The following is a 12,522-nucleotide window of genomic DNA, read 5'->3' as shown; positions in this document are numbered from 1 at the left end:
GGTCAGAGGCCGCTCCGGCGAACCCTCCCACGTCCCCGACTTTGCACGTCTCGTTCACGCTCATTTTTCCCAGTGTTGGGGTGGCCGTGGCGGTCCTCTCTCCTCAAAATCTGGGAAAAACATCAGGGAAATTGCCTTCTTTGTTGTCTTGGAGCTGCAGCTTTGTGACAGAGATAGTCTCGGCTGCGGGTGTCCTGCGCGCGCCTCTGTCTCCCATCCTCTGTCCCCCGGGGCTGCCCCCTCCACGTGGCTTTGAAGACCCCATCGGGAAGGAAAGAAACTGGCTCTGCAGGGTTTGCACGTCCTGCCCAGATGCAGCGTCTGGCCTGTGACCGTCGCCGGCTGTGTCACCAGCTGCCCTTTTATCCTCTTCCAGGTTCAAGGAACACTGACCCCTCGAGTCCCCTGGAGGGAGGCTGCGCCTGTCCTTCACACACTGTCCAGGAAACGTTCAAATAAAGGACCCTGTGTTGGAAAGAATGGTTTACCCTTGCCTTTTGCACACACCCCTGGAAAAGACACAAAAGCCACCCTGAGAAGTCCGGGTCCTATTCGGTCGAGCCGTGGGACTCGCGACGGCGACTAGGAGGTGCGGGAAGTGCTGTGTCCACGGCAGAGTCTGGGACGCACGGCGGGACAGGCGGGCACCCCGGCAGCTGCTCGGGACTGGTGGGGGTGCTCGAGAGCCGGGGTGTCTCAGGTGTCTCGGTCTGGAATGTAAGAGTGGGTGAGCGCACGCTGGCGGGGACCCGATCCCGCAGCAGGTGCCCGAATGCAGCCAGCGCGGGGCCCAGCCTCTGAGAGGACGGAGGAAACCGACACCAAGACGGAACTCAGAGCCGCCCCAGCACCCAGAGGACTGTCGCAGCACCTCCTCCTGCTCTGCGGGCCTGAGCTCTAGCCGGCGGGAAGCAAGCAGCCGTGAAGCCATCCAGAGGCCCCGGGAGTGCCGGCCGGGACACCCGGACATGTCTGGGGTCCACGCTCGGAGGCTGCCGCGGCTGCTGTCCCCGCAGGTCTCGGGGATGACGTGGTTGGGGGGCGGGCGGGCACCCAGACACCTGGGACTGTCTCTAGTGATGTAGCACCAGTGCGGGCTTATTTATTGAGGATGTGCTATGTGTTCTAGAAGTTTTAGAAACATAAATGGCATTTTTTATTTATTAAGACACCTGACTCTCCTCTGGCCACTTGTTTTCCGACTTGTTGCCAGGAAAATACTCATTTGCTCTTTGAAATAAAATAGTCTTTTTTAAAACAGTTCAAGCAGAATGTTGACTGTGTCTGCTCCCGTTTCCACTGTTAACAAAAGAGAACCCCACGTGCTGTGTGTTCTTGTTTTCCGGGGTCGGACACCGCCCCGAGTTCCGCGGCTGGAGGCTGAGGCCGTTTACAGCATCCAGCAAAGCAGGGGCCACCCTGCTCAGGAGTGGCTGAGCCCAGGCCCCAGCAAACAGGCTATTTTGAAAATCATGCAATTTAAGGGACATTCTGAGATTTGTCCTCGATGCAGGGGAGGACACGGCTGCACCAGGAATTGCACGGCATGGGGCAGGCTCCCAGAGCCTCTCCCCAGGCACAGGCAGCGGACGCCTTCCTGGCCACGGCACAGACTGCCCCCGACGGGAGTCCAGCCCGGTTCCCCACCGTCCCCATGGAGGCTTCTGCTCCGGGCTCTCTGGAGAAGGACCAGAGAGATGAGGACTCTGCTGGGGGCCATCGTCCTCCCCAGACAGGCTCGCTTGCATAATAGCACAAGTCACTTACACGCTGGAAAGTTGCAGTAGTAAGCGGAGTGCGGCTCCCGTAAGCACGGACCGTGCTGTTCCTCGTGGGAGGCCGGCTCCGCTCACGGGGGTCCCTGCCACTCTGGTTCCTTCCGTCTTGTGTTTGCTGTTCACCTCGAGCCCACAGGCCGGGTCGCTCCTTTTTGGCTTCCCTCCCCGTCCTGGGCTCAGGCACCCGCCCCGCCTGGCCAACGTTCGCTGCGCCCCGGCAGCGTCCCGCTCGCCCCGCGGCCTCTGCGCCGGGGCTCCAGCTTCAGCGTCCACAACACGGAGAGGGCAGAACCGGAAGCAAACGTGCACTCGCGGACACGCAGAGACTCCTTCCTAACAACCCACCGGAGCCCGCTGCTCCCTGCCCTGCGGAAGGATCTCCCTGAGGCCAGAACTCAGCCCTATTCCCCGGCAAGGCCTTTAGTCAACGCCGCCCCCCCCCAACCTGTGTTAAAGCACAGCCGCCAGCCTGGGTGGTTCGGCCACAGGACACTTTGGGGTGACTATTTTTCCCAACTCTGGGGGCTGGGGTATTAGTCCCCACAGCCCACAGAGGAAAGGCCACTCTGCACCCCCGAGCTGCCTGTTGAGGTGCGGAGTCGACATCAGAAAGCGAGGGGTCCGTGCAGCTTTGTGTAAGGCAGTTTAGCTGAGACACGCCGGAGCCGCGGACGGAGGACTTGTCCTCGCTGATACAGGAGAGGGCATCTGGGCTAAGCCCCGATGACTCCCCTCTGCTCGCGGCTGGCTGTGCGGCATGCGGGCTCGTGTTCTCAGGGCAATGTGACTCGGCCCTCCATGAGTTCTCCTAGTCAAACCCGAAAAAAGATTGGGGAGGGAGCAGCGCCCAGAGCATCTGAAACGCGAGCTCGTGACGGCGCCGGAGGGCCGAGTGCGGGAGCCGAGCCCTTCCGAGGTGACGCGCCTGCGAGCTCCCCTCCCAGTCAGAAATCAGAACCCCTCTCCAGCTGCCTAATGAGACCCAGTAAAACAAATTACTAGAAAAAATGAACTGGAGCAGCTCAAGTCCTAATGCCTGTTGGGTTGGACAGACATCGTGCCAGTTGCTGTAGGGGGTGTAAATGCTTCCTCGGGTCTCTGTGGGGAACTTCCACAGTTGGTGGCCGGCAGTGGCCCCGCGCTGATTGCACCTGGAGCGGGAGAGAGCCCAGCCCAGCAGGTGGCCGTGTGCTAGGTGCTGGCCGGGGTGCTGGGGTCTGGCGTGCTGCGGGGCGTGTGGCTTGGAGGCTGTGGGTGCAGTGCACGGGGGATGCTGTGAATTCCTCACGGAGTGTCACGAGGAATGTCCCCAAGAAGCCACAGCGGCCTGACTCCTGGGACACCCCCGGGCCTGCCAGGCTGGGAGGTGCAGGCAGCCGAGCTGGCAGGTGTGTCTCTCCAGCCAGGGCCAAGACCACATGAAAACGAGGGCCCTTTGCTCAAAACCCAGGGAAAGGTGCTGTTCAAGGTACTGAAACAGTCCGTCCTGCTCTAGGAGGTGGGATCGTGGGGACACGTGGGGAGCGGCTGGGCTCCGGTCCCCCAGCGCCTGCTCCGCTGTCCCACCTGACTTGTTAGAAACCACAACGCGGAGGTCACATGACAGACCGTCAGCACCGCAACTGCAGAGCACGGAACCCCAGGCACCGGCTTCCGAGGAGCAGAGCCCGTGTGGCTGGAGGGTCGCGTGCCAGGACACTGCCCCACAGACGCTCCGCCCAGACAGAACGGAGGCTGAGGGGGCTGGGCTGGCCCTAGCCTTGCCTCTGACTGCGGCGGCCGCTGTCCGGGGGCAGGGGCTGCAGGAAGGCGGGGTGTGCTCCCTCGGTCTCCCCTTCCCTGGGGGTCCTGCCTTGATGCACGCGGCAAGTTCAGGTGCTACTCCGTGAGCTTCCATTCCGGCATGTTCTACATCCTCCTCCCGCCGACGGTTAGTCCCCAGGCTCTGAGCTGGTCCTGCAAAGCCTCCAGACAGTCAACCCCCTCCCTGACCGTTCACCAGCCAGCGTGGGGTCACGGCCACCGAAGGCGGGTCCTTTGTGTGTCTGGGGCTGCTGGCCCTGTTCCCGTCCCCGGGCCTGTCCCCCTGCAGCGGGGAGCTGCTGGCCAACGCGGAGACACTTCACCGAGTCCTTGCGAGAGCAGAGGTCTGGGCACCACGGGAGCCTTCCCAGGAACACGTTCCCGATGAGGGAGCCGGCTCCGTCAGGCCCCGGACACCACGGAGTCCTCCACGGAGGAGCCACACGCGTCACAAACGTGAATCCCAACTAACCGAAACGGGTGAGCCCCCGTCCCAGCCGACACAGCCCCAGGACGGGGCAGGAACATCCCTTCACACTCACACCCCGGGACCGCGTGAGTCCCTGTCGGAGAGCCCTGTCCCTGCTGGGCCGCTGCAGGCCCCGCCGTGGGCAGAAGGGCCGCGTCCTGCCCCTGAGGAGGCGGGCAGGGGCGGGGCTGGTGGGCTCGGTCGTCCTGGCGGGCAGGGGCGGGGCTGGGCAGCACCTCGGCTTGTTAACGCCCCAGACGGCCCTGCCTCGGTTTGAGGTTCTGACCGGACGCCTGAATCAGACACTCTGTGAGGTGTCAGAGCTCGTACGACCGGCCCTGAGGGCATTTCAGGTGGATGGGCCCCGAGTGGAGGCACAGAGAGGTTGCCTGTGCTCATGGCCTGAAGCGGGTCAGGGTCTCGGGCCGTGGCGTCCACACGGCTCCCTGATCGGCTTCGAGTCCAGCACAAGGAGCGGCTTGTGCACCAGCCCGAGAGCTTCCTTAGTGTGTTTTCAGACGGAGGTGAGAGTCCCGTAACACCACAAAGTGTGTCCTTCAGTGGCTTTCGGTGCCCAGGTGATGTGCGACCACAGCTCTCAAGTCTCAGAGCTCGTGACCCCCCTGGGCTCCAGTGGTCACACCCCAGCCTCCTCCCCCAAGACCTTCACATTTCAAATGAAGGTTTCCTAATGGATTGGCTCCAGGGCCCCTTTTAGCCCCAAACTGCTGGAGCTAGTGTCTGCAAACCAGCACTTCCTGTATCACCCGCTGATCCATCCACTCGTTAAACAAACATTAGGAAGAAACCGGTGGGCCGGAAAGCGTGGTTTCCCGTCACACTGTCCCGCTCCTCTAAGAAGCCTCACCGGGGACCGTGGTCGGGGTCTGCTGACCCCGGAACACCTCCCCGAGCCGTCGCTGTCCCCAGATCCGAGTCCCACATAGGCCACGAACAGCTCTGGTTTCTCCCTCCCACACCCACCAGCCTTCGCCGTGGCTTCATTCCCCCACAGCCACACCAGCCCCGGCACCAAAGCGTCCATCGAGGCTTCTGCGCACGCGGGTGGGAAGGGCACGCGCACGGAGGCTGCACTTTGCACCGACTTCCTGGGAGCCGGACGCCCCGAGTCCCCCAGCACTGTTTGCCGGCACGTTCCAGAGCGGTGTGCACCGACCCGTAAGGACTAAGACCTTGGCGTGCACCTTGCCTGCAGGGAGAGCCACCCGGCTCGGTAGCATCCCCGGACGTCTCGGGTGGAGACGCTGGCCAAGAACAGAAAGTGGCTCTGTCCAGACCAGCTCCGTGAAGCCAGAACTCCTCGATCCCTCCTGCGCCCGCACCCACGGCCGGCGGTTTCCAGCCCATCGGAAGGGTCTTCACGAGTTCCGCACACGGGAACCGCGAGGAAGGGCGAGTGGGCAGGAACAGCGCCGTGCGAGCCCACACACAGCCTCTCGGTGCACGCACGTGTACGTGTGCAGCCCCCACCCCTCCCAGGCCGAGGCCCCAACACAGTGGTCCTAAACCTGCTTCCCCCTCTTCTCAGCAGATTTTATTTACCGGTGATCTCCCAGGAGCGCCAGACGGCTCACAGTCAGCGCTGGGACCCGCCGCCACCAGGATTAAACACGGGTCGGTTTAGACTCCCGTTTCATTATTCTGAGTCGGACTAAGCAAACGGCCTAAGACAGGCTGATCATTCTGCCCAAAACATGTCCTGATGCCTGAGAACAGATGTGACGGACCCCGTGTGGGTTTGCACCAGTGGCACCACACAGGGGGCTTGGGCGGACGCACAAGAAGCCGGAAGCCTGTTGGAAAGGGCCAGGGAGACTGTTTCCTCCGTAAGCTCGGACCCCACAGACAAGTGCATCCTCTCTGCCCTGAGAGCTGGTGCCGGGCCCTGGGAGCCCCTGAAGCCCTCACAGACAGGTCACAAATCATAAATTGTGTGGCCTTGGGGCCAGTATCCAGGGCAAGAAATAGAGTATTACCAGCGCCCCAGAAATAGTCCCGGGCCCCCGCCCTTACACATCTGCTTTATTCTGAGCACACGGGTTTGCATGGAGCCCAGCGAGTCTTTCCGGGTGTCTGCGGGTCACAAGGGCTGCTCCCTGCACCATCGTCCTCTCCACAGCGGTGCCCTGCTCCGGCCCCTGCCCGACGCGCAGACCGTCTTCCAGGCTCCTGCAGTCTGGCTCTCCGGGTCAGCGCGGCTGGGCTGCCCCCCCAGGCGGCCAGACACTAATGCAGGCGTTGCTGGGAGGCCCCGGTGGGTGCGTGAACGCCTTCCCACGGCGGAAGCCACGTCCTGATGAGCGGGGGGGGGGGCGCCGCCATCCCCCAAAGGTCTTCGGAGCACAACTGAGGTTTCCCTGGAGAACGAGACATCCTGCCCATGAATCAGTGTCCGCTCCTGCCCAAGAGTATGTGTGTGTGTGTGTGTGTGTGTGTGTATGCGCGCGCATGTGAGCACATGTGTCTGTATGTCTGTAAGTGTGTGTGCGTGCAGGTCTGTGTGTAGGGGTGTGTGTGCGGGCGTGTGTGTGCATGTGCATGTGCACGTGCGCGTGTGAGCACACGTCTGTATGTGTGTCTGTGTAAGTGTGTACCTGCCTGTCTGTGTGTGTGTGTCTGTGTTTACATGGTGTGTGTGTGGTACGCGTGTGTGTCCCCATCCGTGTTTCCCCACTGCTTGTCTCTGGGGGAACCTGACGTAGACAGAGTCTCCCTGTATCATCCACGTGTCTGGCCATGAACGTGTCGTACTTTCAGACTCAGGAGCACTAAAGCTGACTGATTGTAGCAGCGGAGACACCCGCTCGGCGGGCTGGCGTCGCCCGGGACGGCTGTGTTTGGAGTCCGTGTTTCCGAGACGCGTCCTGAGCCCAGCACCCGCCGCCCCTCCGTGACCTGGGATGTCACCAGCTCTACAAGCTGTCCTTTGGAGCCCCTTGTCCTTGAAGCCAAGCCCCGTGAAGCCAGCTCCGGGGAGCCGGACGGCAGGATCGCAGACCCGACAGGTGGGCTGGTGCCGTCCATTCGTTCACACATTCCCTCAACACACACGCTTCGCGCAGTGCCGAGGGAGCGTGGGGACAGCGACAGGCGGGGTGCACCCACGGGGCTGCACCCAGGAGCGGGGGACCACAGACCGCAAGCAGCAAGCAAGCGAGCCGCGCCGTGGACGGAGGCCGGCCTCCGGCAGAAACTGGCCGCGCTGAGGGCACCGCAGAGGGCACGGCGTTATCCGAGGGCAGGCGGCCTCCCGTGAGGGAGAGTTGAGCAGAGAATCCAGTGTCGTGATGGGCCGACCCAGGGCGGGCCCCCAGCAGGTACCCGGGACCGGGTTTCTCCAGACACGCCGAGCCGGGGAGGGGGCCAGAGGCATGCAGGGGTCGGAGGGGGGAGTGTGAGGCCCGAGACAGCGCACAGGCTTCAGAGCGGGTGCGGCGGGCCGCTGGGCGTGAAGCCCTGATGGAGGACTGGCCTGTGCAGACGGGGAGGCGGCCAGCAGGCCCTGGGCCCAGACACCCTGGTGTGGGTGGGGACGTGGGCATGACCGGCGAGGCACTGACGGTGGCCCAGGGGCTGCCCCACGCCTGGGGGCCGGCGGGCACGCTGGGCTGCTTCTGCCACAAAAGCTGGGCCCTGGGGTTATGTTTCCTTTTGCTCGAATACAGCCCAGAATCCTTGCCGCGGCGAGAGGCCCCGGCGCCCCCAGGACCTCCCCCTGCAGGAAGTGTCCGGGCCCTGCTGGGGGCCCTGCCGTGCCCGCTGCCCAGCAAACCCCTCCCATCGCCTCCCGGGGTGTGGGCCGTGGGCTCGCCCGTCTGCCTGTCCCTCCCGGGGCACGAGAAACCCGGAAAGCCTGCGGATGGCCGGGGAGGGAGGAGGGACCCGACGCGGCCAGGCACCTGTGCCCTCCACTCCTCACCCCTCCTCCTAACGAGGAACGAGGGAGCTCGGCCCCGAGGAGGTCACCAGGCCGAAGCCGGGGTTCGCCGCCAGGGCCCCGGCCTCCCCACGACTCTCTTTCAGGGCCTTGCGCGCCTGTCGGGGAAGGGCCGGGCTCACCGAAACAGACACGATCCCGGGAGGAGCTGCCGCGTCCGGCCTCACCCGTGAGCACGGGCTGAGCAGCCCCGCGAGGGGAGGGGAGGCCCTCGGTCCCGAGTCCTCTGGCTGCGCCGAGGATCCAGCCGACCTGAGGCCGATACAACAGGAGAAAGAAAACAAAATGTTTTCACGTGGGCTCTGCCGCTCCATAATGAACTGAAGAGAAAGAAACCAGCAAGACCAGCGGGCTCTGCCTCCTGCACAGGGAGACCCCGCGTCAGAGAGGCACGGCGGGACCGAGACAAGTGACTGGGGGGGCCTTCCGGTCGGGAGGAATTCTAAGCAGAATTGGGGCTGGGGTCGTGAATTAGCCAAGAAAAGTAACGAGTGTTGTTCATACAGCCTCTGGGCTGTCCGTGTCCCACCTCTGGTGACGAGGACACGGACGCATCTCTTCCTCCTGATAGGGAGGGCGCCTTCCACAAGATTGACCTCCTGCCTTCAGGGGGCGGAGGGGGTCTGAGGGTCCCTCCTGCACAGGCTGGCTCTTAACTCACTTCTATTGAAACTGGTCACTACGCCCAAGCGGCCCGTTTCGGAGTGGCGCGTCCGTGACCCCGACACCTGCTTCCTCTCCACCGGCCTTTTCGTTTTCGGTTTATAATGCGACATAGTTTCAAGCAAATCCTAAATTCATGTCATTGTGCCCCAAGCCCCTTTCCCGCCTAAGCCAGCCACTTACCTCAGTGCTTTGCCGTGTGGGAGCGAAGATCACACGTCCTGATCTCCCCCACTGCCCAGACGAGGCCACCGGAGAGGTCGAGCGACCTCACACGGCAGGTCCCCCAGGATTAGATCTGGTGCTCGCTCGGGCACACTGGTGCTGGGGGCCCAGCCCAGGAGGAGAAGGTGCGGGCCTCCAGCCCAGGCGCCCCCACCTCCCTGCCTGCGCCAGCTGGACATGACCAGAGGGGAGGGCACGTGTGCCACGGAGGAGCCCGGGGCGCTTGGTCCCCACCCGTCGCCTCAGCGCAGGATTTTATAAATCTAATCGCCTGCTGTCGGAGGGAAGAGAAATGAGTAAGAAACTCAAGTTACCACTAACTTTATTTTTAGAAGCGGCAGGATGAAATGAAAAATGAGGTCTCTAGAATACCAAGTAGGGGAAATGATAAATCGATTCCTCCAAATTATATGAAATGCAAGAAAACCGTCCAAGCGGCAGTGACTCAGAGGAGCCCGGGGGCGGGCTCTGAGCAGGTCCGGGAGCTCCTGGAGGGCTTTCAAGTCCATGACAGACGGGAGGTGTTAATGACACCCTCCAGGACAGAGCCAGCTCCTCCAGAGCGCCCTGGAGCATTTGCAAATGCAGCGTGGGGGGCACGAAGAGAGTTAGCACCTCCAGGGCTCCCCAGTCCAGCTGGAGCCGAAATCCAGGACCCGTTCCCGGAACGGGGACCCTGCGTGGGCAGCAGAGGGAGCTCTCCGGGCTCTCAGCGTGGACAGGCGTGCGCGGGGGCTTAGCGGGCCTGGAGGGGCTCCGAGCACGGCTCCCAGGCCCCACTGTGCGTAGCAAGCAGGAGCCGGAGCAGCGGACAGACCACCCTCCCGACCGCCGTGGCGCCCCACTGTGGGGCTCGTCCCCCACCCCAGCCACCACATCACCAGAGCTGCTCCCCTTGGCCCCTTCGGTCCTCTCCAGCGGCCTCCCATGCTTCCTGCCCAGCATTTCCAATGCGTGCCCCTCGAAGCCCATGAACGATGCTCCCACCCCCCCCCTGCCCATTCAGCCCGCGTCCTGGGAGAGTGGTGACCCACGTCCCTCTGGTGCTAGAGCGTGGAATGACCCCGTGCATGCGTGTCCGTCCAGAGCTGCTTCCCTTTGCCATGGTGCTGGCGGCCCCTGGGTCTGCTCGGGCGTGACGCGGGACGGGCGGCCCCAGCGTGTAAGGAGGGCTGGGGGTGGGGCAGCGAGGAGACAGACGCCGGGGCAGGAGGGGGGCTGGGGGTGGGGCAGCGAGGAGACAGACGCCGGGGCAGGAGGGGGTGATTTCTGGGGGCGCAGGGACGGCCCGTTCCATAGAAGTGCTGCCTGAGGGTCCCCAGCGGAGGGGGGGGACAGGTCTTGCCCCTAAGGGCACCGCGTCCCCAAGGGGAGGCGGCCAAACCTGGGCTGTAGGCGTGTGCGGCGTTGGCTGTCGGGTTCCGTGGGGAAGGTGTAAGAGAGAGGTGAGCCCGGAGCCCACGGCTCGGTGTGTAATTGGGGATGAGCGGGGGCAGGGAGTTAACAAATTCAGAGACCTGCGGGTTAGACAGAAGCTGCCGCTCGCGTCCCAACAGCAGAACGGTGACACTGAGACGCGCCTGTGGCGGCTGACTGCCAAAGTCCGCGGCTCCGAGTGCGAGGCCCAGCCCACCCCGGGGACTGAGGGCGGCAGCACCAGGCGCCATTTCAGGAGGGACCCAGGGACCCCGGGACCCCAGGGTGCGGCTCCCACCTGAGCTTGTAAGGCTCGCGGGACCAGCCACGATCTTTCCCCATAACTGCAGTAAGAGGTCACGGGCCTTTCCAAGGGGCAGGTGTCCCCCGAAGTAACCCCCAGCCGGGGAACAGTCATGTCCGGTTCCGTGCGGGAGCTCCGTTCCAGTAAGTCTTCGCGAGCGCTGAAGCAGCAGAGACGGAGCCCTCGCGCCCCGGGGGGGACCCACGGTGGTTCTCTCGAGCCTGTGCTCACGACCGTGTCATCAACCAACACACGGCCGGCTGGACGCGAGCTTCTGTTGAACGGCACAGACTTTGCGTGTCCCGTGGACACGTGAGCACTGACCTCCCGGCGACAGCTCGGTCACCCACCCCCGACGGAGGCCCGGTTCCCCGTGAGGTGCGTCCTCGCACGCCAGTCCGCACTCCCATCCTGCCAGGGGACCAGTTTAAACATCAAAAAGCACAAAAATGTGAGAAATGCTCCACGACTCAGAAGAGGCCACGGAGGGGAGACCTGCTTCCAGCGAGGCCTGAAACAGGGCGGCGACCGTCCTCTCCAACCTCCGCGGGGAGCGCGGGCGTCCAGCCACTCACGGGCTTTTGGCCAGTCCCCTTCCTGTCTGAGAACAACCCGGAGCCTTGCACGGGGACTACAAAAACGTCTTCCCAGCAGGTGAATTTGAAAATACAGAATCCACAATTAATGGGGATGGACCGTGTTGGGGACCCTTTGCAAGGACCTGAAAACCACCCCGGGTCTCACTGCTGTAGGGGCCGCAGGCAGCCCCCAGTGCTCAGCCCAGATCAGAGGAGAGGGACCCCAGAGCACAGGGCTGCGGGCCAGAGGCACGGGCTGGGGCACTTCCCGGGGGGAGAATCAGGGCCGAACCCAGGAGCTGGGATTCCAGGACGGGCCTCAGAACCCTGGCTCCTCCTCTTGTCATCCTGCCCTGCCCCGAGTGTGTCACCGCCACCACCCCCCCCTCACTGTTCCACCATTTTCCAGCACGTGCCGGCGGGAGTAACCGGACTTCGTCTCATCCACCCACCAATCAAGAAGGGGCACGTCTGGACCTGGGGGGGCCACTGGGGGTGCGTGGGGAGGGCTGGACGGGAACGCCGGGCGCCAGCATAGGGACTGTATTTCCTGGGTGACGACCGTGACCCCCGACCAGAGGGACAGATGCCCGGGCCTCAGGGCAGCCCTCAGGGACCCAGGTCCTCTCGCTCTGGGAACGGGGGTTGCAGCCCGGTTCCCCGCAGGCAGGCTCCGAGTCGGAGCTTATCGGGAGGTTCCCTTGGGGTCCACGGCTGAGGGAAGGGGGACAAAGGGAGACGGGGAGCCGCAGTACAGACCGATGGCGGCCTCAGGACCCCCCGCGGGGAGCTGGCGCTAGACCTCCCGCGGGCTGGCGGACGCCGGCGGGGGCGGCCGAGCCCGCCCTCCCTCCTGGGTGGCTGGGTGCCTCTCCGTGGTGGCCGCTCGCCGGGCGTGACCTGCTCCGCAGCCGTCCTCCCGCGCCTGTCCCTGCTCCTCCCGGCCCTCCCCGTCCTCCGCCCCCGCTCGGGTGTCCACTGCCGCCCATGACGGGTTATTTCTGCGTCCCCCCGCCTTCCGGCGTCGGGGGTGACGGGATCTGGCTCACCCTGAGTGGGCCCCGAGGCATGGCCACGCGCCCGTGTCTCTCGGGCCCAGCAGCTCATCCGCAGCTGCTTCTCGAAAGGCACAGAATTCTCTCCCGCAGACGGCATGGCTTTGTTCCCAAACCCCGGGGGCCTGCACCGTGACTCCGACACAGGCTTGCCGTGAACGCCGCGCGGCGCTTTCCGCACCTCCGCCGCCCGTGATAAGGCAGGGTCCGCCTGGGGCTGTGTGCACACGCGGGGGCCCTACTGCGGAGCCTTCCCTGCTCCGGGCTCCCCCA

General features: G+C 64.1%; 1 protein-coding gene across 6 annotated transcripts in view; it reads left to right on the top strand.

Annotated features, from left to right (window-relative positions):
- The window catches only part of SLC37A1 (solute carrier family 37 member 1), a 69,215-nt gene extending 68,738 nt beyond the window's left edge, over window positions 1–477 (top strand). For all 6 annotated transcript variants that reach the window (XM_004762219.3, XM_045084442.1, XM_045084445.1 and 3 more), the window contains one exon: window positions 377–477. In XM_004762219.3, the coding sequence (XP_004762276.1) occupies window positions 377–392 (16 nt within the window). In that variant the 3' untranslated portion in view covers window positions 393–477. The remainder of the gene's footprint in view (window positions 1–376) is intronic.
- The last annotated feature ends 12,045 nt before the right edge of the window (window positions 478–12,522 follow it).

The sequence above is a fragment of the Mustela putorius genome, unplaced genomic scaffold (assembly GCF_011764305.1).
Source record: "Mustela putorius furo isolate JIRA1106 unplaced genomic scaffold, ASM1176430v1.1 tig00000765_pilon_pilon_pilon, whole genome shotgun sequence".
Lineage (NCBI taxonomy): Eukaryota > Metazoa > Chordata > Mammalia > Carnivora > Mustelidae > Mustela > Mustela putorius.
This window is presented reverse-complemented; position numbering and strand designations above follow the sequence as displayed.